At 39.7% G+C, this 14,214-nt stretch overlaps 2 protein-coding genes across 3 annotated transcripts in view; both read right to left on the bottom strand.

Moving 5' to 3' along the window:
* The window catches only part of hsd17b7 (hydroxysteroid (17-beta) dehydrogenase 7), a gene marked incomplete at both ends in the record, with an annotated part of 2,781 nt that extends 1,827 nt beyond the window's left edge, over nucleotides 1–954 (bottom strand). Inside the window, 4 exons of the mRNA XM_079245683.1 lie at nucleotides 1–87; nucleotides 239–331; nucleotides 448–654; nucleotides 920–954. The exon at nucleotides 1–87 is cut by the window's left edge and continues 28 nt beyond it. Of these exons, the coding sequence (XP_079101809.1) occupies nucleotides 1–87; nucleotides 239–331; nucleotides 448–654; nucleotides 920–954 (422 nt within the window). The remainder of the gene's footprint in view (nucleotides 88–238; nucleotides 332–447; nucleotides 655–919) is intronic.
* Nucleotides 955–1,234: 280 nt separating this feature from the next.
* The window catches only part of ddr2a (discoidin domain receptor tyrosine kinase 2a), a 38,815-nt gene continuing 25,835 nt past the window's right edge, over nucleotides 1,235–14,214 (bottom strand). Inside the window, exons 4-18 of one of the 2 annotated variants that reach the window (XM_079244569.1) lie at nucleotides 10,906–11,008; nucleotides 10,162–10,393; nucleotides 9,776–9,923; nucleotides 8,760–8,862; nucleotides 8,158–8,341; nucleotides 7,831–8,071; nucleotides 6,646–6,711; nucleotides 5,155–5,291; nucleotides 4,847–5,057; nucleotides 4,523–4,755; nucleotides 4,317–4,444; nucleotides 3,590–3,787; nucleotides 3,274–3,508; nucleotides 3,038–3,187; nucleotides 1,235–2,959 (exon numbers count right to left, since the gene is read on the bottom strand). In XM_079244569.1, coding sequence (XP_079100695.1) covers nucleotides 2,828–2,959; nucleotides 3,038–3,187; nucleotides 3,274–3,508; nucleotides 3,590–3,787; nucleotides 4,317–4,444; nucleotides 4,523–4,755; nucleotides 4,847–5,057; nucleotides 5,155–5,291; nucleotides 6,646–6,711; nucleotides 7,831–8,071; nucleotides 8,158–8,341; nucleotides 8,760–8,862; nucleotides 9,776–9,923; nucleotides 10,162–10,393; nucleotides 10,906–11,008 — 2,501 coding nt within the window. In that variant the 3' untranslated portion in view covers nucleotides 1,235–2,827. The remainder of the gene's footprint in view (nucleotides 2,960–3,037; nucleotides 3,188–3,273; nucleotides 3,509–3,589; nucleotides 3,788–4,316; nucleotides 4,445–4,522; nucleotides 4,756–4,846; nucleotides 5,058–5,154; nucleotides 5,292–6,645; nucleotides 6,712–7,830; nucleotides 8,072–8,157; nucleotides 8,342–8,759; nucleotides 8,863–9,775; nucleotides 9,924–10,161; nucleotides 10,394–10,905; nucleotides 11,009–14,214) is intronic. The other variant, XM_079244570.1, reaches the window with a different exon arrangement.

The following is a 14,214-nucleotide window of genomic DNA, read 5'->3' as shown; positions in this document are numbered from 1 at the left end:
GCAAAAACCTCTTGCAGACCTTCATGGGTGACACAGTCCTTCTGAGTAAGAATCCCCTCACCAGTGGCAAACATATTGATGACTTTGCTGCAATGGAGGTATTATGAAAATTTGAGCTTTAAAAAAGGTAGTAGCTAAAGCAGATGTTTGACACAATTTATGTTCAATTGCAAATACAAATAAATGCTGTGCAGTAAATGAGCAGTGGGATCAGCAAAGCCTGAAATCAAGACTGTACCTGGAGAAGAGGCCCTTAAAAAAGGCTTTTACATCAAAGTGTGGGTTTGGCATAACGCCTGCATTCAAGTAAAGGTAGTCCAACTGGTCATACCTGCAGGTAATATGATATTTGTTTCTGCAGCTTACTAATATACACAGGGATCCAGCAACAGAACATGAGCAAAACACTGAGTAGGAATACCAGCATTCCTGACTCTATCCTCCCACCTGACATTGACTTCCTGAGCAGCACTGATGACGGAGGAGATGCTGCTGGTGTCCATCTGCAGCAGGTCTACCTGGGCTGCGGGGTGAGAGGCAAGGAGAGCTGAGCGAGCAGCCTGAGCCCGACTCATGTTTCTGCAGGCGAGACACAGCAGCAGACCCTCTGTGTCCTGCGAGAGGAGACGTTCACACAGAGCCAGGCCGATGCCACTGCAGAGAAACCCTCGTGCTGAATTACTATTACTACTTCCAAAGCAGTATTTATAAAGTTGGTCATATTAATTTATGCTAAAGACATCCTCATATTTGCCAGGATTTGTTTTCATGACCGAGATTTCCAAAGGCCAGTGGAACAAATTTCATTGAAGAAATACAACATCATTGCCTCAAATAATTAATCAAGAGCAACAGAATTTCTAACATTGCAGAATTTTGGATGTAAAGTATGTAATAACAACAAAAGCGAAGATGTTACCTATTTGCTCCAGTCACCAAAACCACCTTCTTCATACTGGTAAAGCTCAAGGTAGCAACTCAAAATCCACAGTTTTTACAAATAAAAATGTACAGCAAAAGGTTGTTTGTGCAGTTCAGAAAGTTTCTACCTGTGGAGTCATAGTTTTGCTCCTCCCTTTTGCTGTGATTGGACACTACTGCAGCAAGTCAGCCAACCAGATCCTGATCTGGATCGGCTTAGCTCTACAGAACCGCCCACACAGGAACTCCATAAAATATTCAGTGCTTATCAGTAAAACAACAGCTCTGACAGATATAGAGTTCCCTGATTGGATTTTATTTGTTTTGTCTGCCAAAGGTTTAAATTTTGTTTATGTCACATAAAAATTCACAAACAATCACTTGAGTACAAAGTTGTAATAACACCAAGCAAATAAAGACTGTAATAGAGTTATTTTATATTTGCAAACCTAAATGTGTTTAGCTCACTTATAGCAATGGCAATAAGGTTTAAAACATTTAAAAAGTTTATTTAGAAGAAAATCAACATTTGGACCTGAATCAAATATCATTTTTGGAGGGTCGCCCTAAAGAAGTCATCCACACAAGTCATCTAGTGTTTTGCATTAGAACCGCTATGATCATTTGTATGAAATAAGCTAAATTAAGAACAGAGAGTACAGATATATGTTTGATGGAATGAAAAAACAGACAAAGAGTTGCAAGAGTCTACAATGAGAGATGACTGCTAAAAGCTGCAGATGAGTCATAAGCTGAGTTCCACTCTTCATTTTCAGTGTCATCTGATATCGGCACGTCATACTAATTAAATCTTTCAGTAATTTTCACCTGCATCATTTCAGGTGAAAATTCTCATTTCCTCTACATTCATGACTTAAAAAAAGAGCTGTCAACATCCACTGCACAGTCACTGACATCTTTCCAAGGAAGCCAACTTTAAACACATACGGCTGATCCGACAAAGCAACACACCACACAAACACAGCTAGCATTCCTGATAAACATCCTGCAAAATGATCTATTTAAGCGCATGCTGCTGATCTCAGTCGTGATTAACTTCAGAACATTTGCAAAAGGAAAAACAAACAAAACGCATGAATTAAAAATTGTAACATAAAAAACATAACTGCATCAAATCAAATATAATACTCCAGTTACAGAGCATATTATAATACAAATATATCAACAATGCATAAACAGAGCAAATACATATTAACATATAAATATTAATACAAAAATGATATTTGAGATTTAAACATATCCATTGGAAATACACAGTCATTTACACTTTTTTTGCTGAAATTTGCACGGGAAAATGGCAGGGAAATGGGAAAAGACAGTTATTTCATGTTTATGTGATATTGTCCTTTCTGCAAATGAAAATGAGAGATCATACAAAAATATGCTGAAATGTAAAGTAGTTGATGGTTTGCTGCACTTCCCCCTCTACATTCAAGCAGTCTTCTAAAGGAAAACACAAGTAAGTTCTTCAGCAATTTCTTTGTTATCAATCATTCAGATAATGAAACATGGAAAACTTTAAACTGCTAATAACACAATGAATTTACATGAAGATTCAAAAGTGCCAAATATAACTTGCTACATTAAAGTCGTGGCTGCTCAACACATGTTCCAACCAAAGTTAATGTATTAAAACATGCCTCTGTCTGTGTTTAAAGGATGGTAACATTTCATTTATATATCTTCTTTCTTATCTTAATCAAACTGAAACACACTATATCTCCTTGGTGGTCCATGCACAGAGCACACAGGTGATTCCCCCCCACTCCGTCTCTCTGCTGAAACAAGATAGCTTAAACCTGGCATGTGTCTGCCACTGTCATCAAACACCATTTCTTCCAGAGATGAGCAGACTGGGAGTAACTGTCTGAAACTTTGCTCTGGCTTAACACTGTATATCCAAGAGGCTTTTGTGTATCTCCTGAAAGGAAGGCCGTTCCTTTGCGTTCCTCCTCCAACAGCAGAGCATGATCTTGTAGAGCGAGTCTGGACACAGCACAGGTTGGGGCAGGTAGATCTGCACGACAAACAGCAAGGAATGAAGCCTGGGAATTAAATGTTTACATGCTCGGTGAATCCTTGCGCACATTCTTACCTGTCGTTTCTGGTCCCTGAAAAACTCCCCTGTGTTTTCTATCACCTGCTCATCAGTGAGCTGAGAGTAGGGCTGCTCCTTGCAGAAGTTTAGGATCTCCCACAGGGTCACCCCAAAAGCCCACACATCACTCGCTGTGGTGAACTTACCCTGCACAAAAAAAACATGCCCAACATTTTTTCCTGCACTAACTGGAACTGTGTTACAGGATATACAAGTTTAGAACCAGTCCTCACCAGTAGGATGCTCTCCCATGACATCCAGCGTATAGGCAGCACCGCCCTACCCTGGATCCGGTAGTAGTCGCCGCTGTACAAGTTCCTGCTCATGCCAAAGTCAGCAATCTTTATTGTGTAATTCTTGCCCACCAAACAATTACGTGTGGCCAAGTCTCGGTGGACAAAGTTCAGAGAGGAGAGATACTTCATCCCTGAGGCTATCTGAGTGGCCATGTAGCACAGGTTATTGAAGCTGCACAGGAGGACACAGGAGAGATGTTAACAAGCGCTTTAAACCAAAAAAAATAAAGTTTTTTTTCAGTCACGTACTCACCTGACTGTAGGTGTGTTGCTGAGCAGAGAAAGTTGTCCCTCAGCTTCATGGCGGGACAGAAACTGGTTGAGATCTCCGTTTTCCATGTACTCTGTGATCATACAGAGAGGGTCGCTGTAGATGCACACGGCTAGCAGACGAATGATGTTAGGGTCCTTTAAACGTGACATGATCTTTATCTCTTTGAGGAAGTCATTCCTACAAACAAAAAGTTTACAGCAAGGTCAGTCATTTAATTTCATTTCATTTAGTCTTTATTCCAGACACATTGGTCCATATCAGCAATTAATAAGAAAAAGAAAAAAAAGAGAAACCACACACATGTATAGACACATAGCCTATATATACACACTCATAATTATAAAAACATCCGTAAAGACAGACATTCATTCCAGTGCTTCCAAAAACAGGAGAAATACCTTGTGTCACTTAATTTTGGCTCAGTCATAACCATTACAATTACATTTGTTGACTCTCTTAGTCGACACGTAAATCTATACATGAAATTCCTCAGCACAGCATGAAAGGTAGGAACGTTATTTGAGGCAAGCATCTGACTTGCACTCGTCCATCTTGGAAGTAACAACAATATTCTAACAGCATCATGAAATGCCACCCGAAGCTTTTTCATTTTAGCTTTGCTAGTATTGCACCATAAATGAGTGAGAAAGTGCCATGTTTTAGTCTCAGGTTTAGGTTTTGTTTTTATCTCCAGCCACAGCAGCACCTTGCGTTCTTGTTGGCATCTGAACGGAGCATCTTCACAGCCACGAGGACTGGCTGGTCCTCAGGAATATCAAACAGATATTCTTCATTCATAAACTCCTGCATTCCCTCTGCTTCACACAGGTGGACCTGGAGTAGACAAAGTGAGAGTGAGAATTAGTTTGTGGGGATTTTTTAACAGCAACCAGATGAGCAAAGGACATGCACCTCTCCAAACTGGCCCTCTCCAAGTTTCTCTTTGAATGTGAGCAGTTTTCGGGGAAACTCCTCCACAACAACATCCTTCCCTGAAAGCAAGTCCATAGTTACTGCGGGGATGGCGTATGTGTTGCTTCCCGTAACGCCTTGCAAGTTGACTATGTCTGCTTCTGCATAATGAGGAACGCCATCTTGGACCGCAGTTGTAGTGGTGGATTTAGAGGCCGAGGGGCTAGTTGAAGCTGGAAAACAACACAAGGGACTGAAACTGAAGTCATAGTATTACAAGGAGGAAAGGATTTTCTGTGGACATAACTTTAAATGTTGGCTTACTGGACTCTTCTGCGTTCTGTGCGAACTCTGGCAGTTTACATATAAGGCGTGACGGCTCCTGATAGTCTGGACCGAGAGGGAAGATGCGCTCATAGGTGGAATTAGACTGCTGTTCATTGGCTGCACTCGACTGGTTGTGGTTGTAGCCATATGTCTCACTCTGTATTGACAAACTAGCAGTTAGTTCATCATCCAGCATCCGACGGGACGCCTAGAATAAAGGAGGTGGGGGATTGAAGCAACAGATCGAACTACCTCTCAAAGCAACATGATGTATTTACTGAGTGAGAAATAAGGTGTTGGTTTACCTTCTCCAACATCTTCTGCCACACCTGCCTCCACAAGATGATAACAATTATGGCAACTAGGATGAAGATAATCGCCACTAAACAGCCAATCAGAATCCGAGTGTTGCTATCATCAACTTTGTGGGTGGGGTCATCTTCTGAGGAGAGACAACAAGAGATGCACTTTTGACAATTTTGATTCAAATTCAATACTTATTTTGACTCAAACTTACATCAGTTTGAAGAACATCAGCATTTTGACATGACAAATTTAATCTAACCTCTTGTTGCCAAGAGGATCCTTTAAAGGGGGCTGCATGGAATACATGCAGTATAAAGGATCTTTGCATACACTAGGAAGCATCACATCTAACATATACTCTAAATCACCAAAAAAATCTACCAAAATCACACAGAGAAATTCAGATAAGACTCGACCAAGCATTGCCATTTATTCTATTCTATTCTACAGTCATTTAGCAGACGCTTTTATCCAAAGCGACTTACATATGAGTGAATTGTTTAAACAAAACAATTCAAAATGCAAGCAATTATATGGAAAAGTGACAAAAGCCTGAGAACAACAATGCCCACTTTTGTGCTTCTGCTAATTTAACTGCTTCAAGCAAATCACACAAACTAGGTGTCCAATGAAAGTAGGGACGATGTTGATTACAAAAATGTCTGTCTCATCACACAACATCTGCAAGCCAACAGTGAAATGGCATATAAAAAACTGCTGTTTTGTGGTCAGAAGGTTTATTTCACCTCAAGAAATTTGGCCTAGGTCTTATTTGAAATTAATAATTTAAGTTGTGGTGAAATATTTGCTCTTGCTGTATCTTTCTAAATACTGTATTGGGCTTAACTTCTTTCTGGATCTTCATGGTGCTTGTAAGGTGAATTTTGGGGCTCTCCAACTTTCTTCTGATTCTTACCGTTGTTAAAAGTGTCTAATTATCAGGACTGGCTTATGGGTTCCTGAAATATTTAGCTGTGAAACACCTCTATTAAAATATCTGTAAATTTGCTAACTTTAATGTTCCTTTTACTTCTATTTTTGTAGAGCTACTCATCACACATTACATAACTCCTAGATAAATTGGGTATCTGTCCTCTGGTTTACACAGAAAGTAATGGGGCTTTCTTTTCTAAAGAAGTTATAATGAAAATCTTCAGATGAATTCACCCTGGCACAGTAACATATCTTGATTCTGACTCTTCTGTAGTGATTTCATAATCTTGTATAATCTTGGTCTTTTTGGATCAAGATACATGGAGGTCTTGTATTCCTGAAGACTGAAATTTCCTTCTGGGGAGTATTTTTTTCATTCCCATACCTAATTTATTTTGGGTATTTCATTTTGGTAAGAAAGGCAACAAAAAAAAAAAAAAAAAAAAAGAGAGAAAGAGAGAGAGAGAGAGAGAGAGAAAGAAAGATAACTTTTGTAGAAGTTAACAGACAATAATTTGTATGTTATTAGTAGCACATTGTCAAAGAGCCTGACCCACCTGGTTGTATGCTTGGTGGAAGTTTTGTCACGGGTGGAGTCAACGTTGTGTTGTACATGGCTGTGTCTGAAATAGAAAAGTGATCTCATCAAACATTTGGCTAAGAGTCATAATGGATGATTCCTGAGGTCAATATACAGTGTTCAACATGTGTTGGTGCACTGAGGGTGCTACCCTCTTCAGAAACCAGACACTGCAGTTTTGCAGGAGCGGATCCGTCTTTCATGGGATCATGTGACCTCGATGGCTTTGCTTTATGGCTCCCCCTCTATAAATCTAGAGGGCTCTGCATTGTCCTGCTTTTTCCTTCATTTCGAATTAAAGTTTGTCATGGCTGAACGAAGTAAGAAGGTTAAAACAGTGTCCGAAGGGGTCAGAAAGAGAGAAAACGGGAAAGAGATCGTTCCAGAGGAAAGACACAAGTTAACCTTGGCAAATAATTAGTTCTTTATGTCTGATGAAAGAATAGTGTGCGGATGTAAAACCCACTCCGTTTGCCTCAGTGTTATTTGACTGGTAAGTTAGCGCTTTGCCTGTTGTGTAAACTACCTAAATGTCATGTACGTTTTCACATTTTTCAGCCAGACTTTATTCCATACAATGGAAGCAAGTGCCTGAAGAGCTGCAGAATGTTGCAGTATACGTCTCTGTGTGGGACGGTGGCTAATTGAAGCTAATCGGCTACAGACCAAAGCTAAATGTTTCACACAAGTTGGGCTGGTTTGCATGCAATTAATACATTTCATATAATGCATGAACATATCATAGAAGTAACAGAACAATTAGTAACTTGTCTGGTTTAGTTTTGTGGTTTTTATACGCGGTTCAGTAGGGAGCAAACTACTGTAATGTCTCATAAGCTCAGAGCTCATGCTGACGTTTTTATGACAATAAGTTTTTGACATGAAACGTGCCAAAGTTACTGCTTCATTTTATACACAAAACTATCATTTATATTAATGTTTTAGGGGCAGTTTTTGCTCTGTTTAAATGGAGGCTTTTTTGAAAGTGTCACGAAGAATACTAAATTTTTTGACAGTGTCAAGTGGCCGTGGAAAGTAGCAGGTTTAGCGCCCCCTAGTGGCCAAAAGTTACACAGTAGCTATTAAAGATGAAGATTAAGTTTTTCCCTAACTTTTACAATTGTTAGATTGCATGTCATTGCAACAGCTTTTCGTTGTGTACCTGACTGGAAGGTGATCTCACTGAACAGCATCCAGGCATCAGCAAAGTAGAACCGACACTTGATGGCACTGGCCATGTGATTGGCCAGGTTGACGGTGATGAAGCGGGCATCTGTATTCTTGTCATCCACCACAGGTCTAAAGGAGAGTGGCATGGCCTCCCAGTCTGAATCGGAGCGGAAGTAACAAACCACTTTTCTGAAGGACTTGATGTGCAGGGGAAACATGTTGTTGCAGTGGACCTGTGCACATGGGGACATTTTCAGACTGAATAGGAGACTGGACTGAGCGCTGGCTGAAAGTGGGGGTTTATTATCTGGCATTTTACCTTCATGGTTGTAAAGTTGCGTATACGATCAAACTCAAACATTATTTCAACAAATCCACTGGGGAAGCTTTCATTGTTCCAGCCCACATAGTCATATCCTGGCCACTGTTTGTAGATGAGATCTTCTTTGAAATCATTTGGACCGCACTCCCCATCAGTCAGCTGGCCCAAACCTTCTGTCATGCTGAGAGAAAAGCAAAGTCTGAGCCCATCTGTCAAAAGTCTGAACAGTTCAGCTCTTCAACACAAGGTGGCAGCGTGACCACACAAATGGTTTTATTTCCCTTTTGGCTGTGATGCTGTGATATGGGCCATTTTCTTTTCCTTATGCACTGTTTAGGAAAAAAATTCTGTGTCATGGAGGACACTATTCACTATGCTGTAATCCAAGCATGACTATAAATAAAATGCCACCTTTGATTCATTCCAGTTTTAAAACTTTTTAAGGATTGTTGACTCAGTTATTCCAGTGAGATGTTGCCTAACTTTAAAGCGCCATGACCCACACATCACCGTTTGTCCCGTTGCTTTTACCATGGCAACCATACAATAACAGTGGAGAGGAAAGACACTGAGCAGGGAATCGCCAAAAGCCCTCCTACCTGTGGATAACGGCCCCATCGTAGGCAGAGTCGTTGAGGTAAACGGTGTAAGCAGACAAGTGCATCTGTTCTCCTGCTGGAGCATTGTACGAAACAAGACCATCTGTAAAGAAAAAAATGTTCATTTTTAAATCAGTCTGTTCACTCACTTTTCATAGCCCTGTCATTCATTTTGGTCAGAAAGCCATTGTTTAAAACCACATAGTTTGTTTAAAAATGTGGCATTTTGGGTCACCATAGTTACAGATGCGTCAACTTACGTGTGAGTTGTGTGGAAATTTCCATTTTGTGAAATAAAGGAAAAAAAGTATAAGTAATACGGGATTGCTTTTACAAAACAGCAGAACAAACAGGCGGAGAATGTATATATATGTTGAGAAACAGTGAAGGGAAAATTGGTTTTAGCAGGGGCCCTTGTGGTTCTTGTTAGCCTGACAACCTGTTTGCTGCACAGAAAGTTTAATTTGTCAGAGAATTTAAAGTAATTCCTGAGGCATTAAAGACTTAAAGGAACCACAGTGAATAAACAAAATGAATAAAACCCCACCTATATTTTGAAGCTGCTAACTTCTAGGGGTTAAGGTGACCTTTACTCTTGTTTACAGATGACAGATTATAATCACAGTTTAATTTCCCATCATGTTGTGTTCATGGTAGTTAGGCCTTGAGCTTTGTTTTAAAAGATCCAGTTGAAAAGTCATCCTGTTAATTATTCCAGTTAAAAATTTGACGCCTGGTGAATTTGAGAAACAGACAACAAAGCAAAGGAAATGGTCTAAGCCCAGTAGCAAACACTTACCGGTATTTGATATTTTGTTTATAGTAAAGCTAATTAAATGCACAGGAGTTGTTTAAACAGTGTGCTCTTTGACGTCTTAAAGTTTGTGGGACTCAGCAGATCTCTATCTTTATGGGCTCAAAGGTGACAGATAGTGCTTAGATTCTTTTATGATACTTGCCGCATGCTTCCTTGCACATTATTCCTTTTTTTTTTTTTCCCACCTTCCAAAACTCACCCAGCCATTCACATCCGTAGAGCTCTACTCTCATGCAGACATTCATGGAGTGGTCTGTTACTGGCATGAAGCGAACATAGCGAGCAATGATTGGAGGCTTAAGGTCTTTGAGTACAGTTTCATAGGCATTCCTGTTGCCCTCAATCACCTACAAGAAAAACAAACACACCTTGAACTCAAGTGAACATTAACTTGGGAGTGAAATTGATCAAATTGGGAAAATGAACTCATTATCTGTTATCTATGTTTAATCAAGCTACAGTAATGACGGCATAAAAGTATCTTTATTAGACATTAGTTATAAAGGTTGAAATGAACAATGCTTTGATACTTAAGCCAGGACAACTTGCACTCCTGCCTGTGTGAAGCACAGACGCTTAAATTACCTGTTTCCCCTGCCTGTCTCTCCATGAGATCCAGCGACTGCCATCCCGACTGTACTTAATCTTGTACATTTGAGCGAACTCATTACCAATGCCCCCAGCATGCCGACCCTGGGTGCCCACGAGGGTGATAAAGTGGAGCGAGCGCAAGTCAATCTGAAGGAATTCCTTCGGGCTGTCTGGTTCAAGCGTCATCTCTGGACACCACGCACCATCACCCTCCTCGCTGTTCAACCTGTGAGGAAAAACGAGTATCAAGGAATAAATCAAATCAAACTGTATTTATACGGCACTTTTTATACAAAAAGCAGCTCAGTGTTGGAGGTGAGAGGAAAATAAAACTGAGTACAGTGGTGGATTTTTAAGGTCTTAAAGTCTGTTATAAAAACATCTTGGTGACAGGCTGCATCGTAAATTTGTTCTAAGTTTTAATTTAGGGTAAGGGGTTGACAAGGGCAAGAGGGATCAAGGCGAGAGTGAAAATATAGCCAGGATGGATGAGGAAAGTGTAATGCATCGTTATCCTGATACTTCGGGCCACCCAAGTTTCTACAGCACACATGCACATTTACACACGTGCAGCCTTAATCGTGTGGCTACACAGTGAACTGATACCCCAGTTTGTGGTTTATGCAAATAAACGGGTGTAGGTACCTCGCAGGATAAAACCCCCAAGTACACACTCATTATCAGAGTAAACACACCATGAAACACATGGCTGAGAGTTTATCTCTGTGTGAGACATACCTGCCAAATCTAGCAGCAGTAGAGTCAGACCACTGGCTGGAGGCAGAGATGTCTTCATCCTGTATCTGTCCTCCTGACATCCCCAGAGGATATCGACACACATCTGAGACAAGACAACGTGCTTTAATAAAACACTGGAATCACTGTTGTTAAGTGAATAAATGGAATAAAGAAACGACCGTCAGGAAAAAAAAGAAAATAAATACCAGTGCAGCTGGCTGTGTTTACTGTAAAAATTACTTTTGATAATGCCGTTTAGAGATTCCCAGAATTACTCACTTTGGTGGTTATGACACCGCATGGAAAATATGATAGTTCTCTTGGTTTCCTTTGCGCTATGAGGCAACATGTGAAAAACCCCTCGCCCAAGGGAAAGCAAATGTCACTGAACACTAAAATGGAGAGACTGAAGTGTAACTAACTCTATTTTATATTTTATACAATATATATTTTTATGGAACTTAAACAAGAGAAATACATTTTTTTACAGCCTTAGTCTTCCAAAATTTGGATTTAAAACACCAATAATGGTCATTTTTCAACATGCACTGATTGACACGATATTCTACATTAAATATGTTAATTAAATTAATAAAATATGTTACTGTACTTTTGTAAAACAAAACTCCAACCAACCATTAGGTAAGACTGTCTTAGCTAAGCTAAGCCAAGTGGACAAAATATGCATGTTAGAACCTAAAATAGTCAAGTAAAAACATGCATTATGTTTGTTTCATGTATTTAACAAGAAAAAGGCTCGTTTAGCAAACAGACTTGCAAAACTATATTACATTTAACAACCAAACAAATACACCTAAATGGATTTATTCTTTAAAATAAAGCTAACAAAAAGTGAAAAACAATATTTAAAGAAAGTCAGTCTGGTTTTGCTTTTGTAGCGGATGCTTTAATTGGTTCAGGTGTCTTGACTTCAAGAAAATACTGTTGACAACAGTACTATGACTATTTGTGTTGATGTGTATAAAATCTTTTCAGAAAGAAATCCTCAACTTCTTGCCCTAAACTAATAAAATGAGGAAAAGTTTGTTGGGTTTTTTTTTAAAATACCAGGACATAGTTATAATCCTGACACTACTACATAATGAAGTGTAAGATGTTTGTGTTCATTTCACACACATTTCAGTGACTGTTACATCTGAAAACAACATGAGAGCATGAGAATAAATAATAAGCAACTCAACAACGAGTTGAAATTTGCTATAAATCTCTATATGTGGAATATTGTCTACAGTCACTTAGAAACTTTAATATGTTTCCATCTGTTTGAAACCTAAATGATTATCTGTTTATTGGAGTTAAAAAAAAAAAAAAGTTGCCCTCTTACTGTCATTTTATTAAATAAATGCTTATTTTCTTTCAGTCTTTCCACTGCTGTTACACACATTTATCACACTCTGAAACTTGTCTCCCTGCTCTCACCAACCACAGCCGCGGTTTGTGTCGAAAATTTGAAACCATACTCAAACATTCACCAGATGCTCTCGGACATCCCCCTGAAAGATCTCCTTCATTCCCAGCTTTTGTAGAAATGCCTGATGAATAGTGCTGGGTGATGGGGTGGGGGCAATGCTGCGGCAGGATGCCAGATGTGCCAACACACTTACACACACACACTCAGTGCTCTCATAATAGCATGGACCTTTTCACTGTTTAAAAGCAGTGTGTCTGGTTGAAGTGGCTCGCTGGTACAGCTACATCATGTCCCGACTGTGTGGTCAGAAGAAGCAACATCCCCCATGCGCCCTGCATGCCTCTCCACCTCCTCATCTTCTGTTTTTTTTTTGTTTGTTTTTTTTCTCCTGTCTCCTCTCTGTCATGTCCTCGTGTGTGGTCTTTCCCCTCCCTTGTTGCTCATCCACTCAATGACTAGATTAAAGGCAAATGTGATTTACTTCATCCTCACCTCATTAAGACTCAAACGCTTTAAGTGAGCGTGACATGGCCAACATGGCATGCATTAGCTTTTACAAGAGTCTGAATGAACTTCCTGATGCATATAGGTGTTACTCAGGGCAAATAATAAAAACACTTTTCATGAGTTTGTGAGGATCTTACTCTGATAGCTCAAGCTAAGAGGATATGACCAAAGTTCAACCTCATTTATGGATGAAAGAACCTTTGGAAAGACTTAGTTTCTGTGTACATGATGGCGTTTAGTTGCAGCTTTCAGTTCTTTCAGCTGAGCTGGAGGTGGAAGTTAAAGGGAGTGTGACCCTTCCAGCCTGGCCCCTTGTCTTACAGAAAACCTTTGAGAAGATGCCAGTAACAGCAGAGCTTGAGGTTCAAGACCTTCTCTGTCTCTCTGCCTGCTCTTTCATCCCTTTTCTCTCCTTGTGATTTTCTCTTCCTCTTTTCTTGATCTCTAAACATTTGCTTAAAAATCAGAAACGTGGAAACGAATGAAAGTTTGGGCTGTTGACCAGACGCATCGTTCACGTGTCTGGCACAGACATGTACATATACGCTCAGACTTCCAGGACTTACACTCTTTCTTCAACTCAGTGTTTGATTTAAAACTTTAAAGCTGAGATCGGTTGTTATCAAAAGAAAAAGAACAGATCTGGAGAAAGAATTTCGGGGTACTTCACTCACAGGAGAGCATCGGCCAGCCAACAAGATTGGCCATTTTTGACAAGGAAAAATAAAGCAAATGTAAAGCCTTACTAACTGAACTCTGGCAGATTTTTAAATGGTAGCTCCCTAATCGTTGTTATTTGGCACCCGTGTGGTGCCATAAAGTAAGAGGTAGTTTGAAGATGACATGATGCTCCTGGATGGAAAAAAAAGGTGTAAAGTGTGGCTTGTGAGCTTTGGGATGCTGGCCTCAGAAATGTACATAACTGATGTAAGTATGGCATCTAAAATGGGTCATAAGCATAAAATATCTGGAAAATTGTGGAATTTTACATTGACCACATATAATATGGACTTGTACTTCTATAGCACTTTTCTAGTCATACAGACCACTCAAAGCACTTTACACTACTTGTCACATTCACCCATTCGCACACACACACTCACACTCACTCAACACTCATACCCCAATAGGGGGATCGGGGGGGCAGTTTGGGGTTCAGTGTCTTGCCCTAGGACACTTCGGCATTTCAGGGGAAGCCTGGAATCGATCTCCCAACTTACCAGTTGAAGGACAACTGCTCTTCCTCCTGAGCTACAGCCGCCTCCTGAGATACAGCTATATATATATATATATATATATATATATAAATATATATATATATATATATATATAAATATATATATATATATATATATATATATATATATATA

The sequence above is a fragment of the Telmatherina bonti genome (assembly GCF_933228915.1).
Source record: "Telmatherina bonti genome assembly, chromosome: 8".
Classification (NCBI taxonomy): Eukaryota; Metazoa; Chordata; class Actinopteri; order Atheriniformes; family Telmatherinidae; genus Telmatherina; species Telmatherina bonti.
This window is presented reverse-complemented; position numbering and strand designations above follow the sequence as displayed.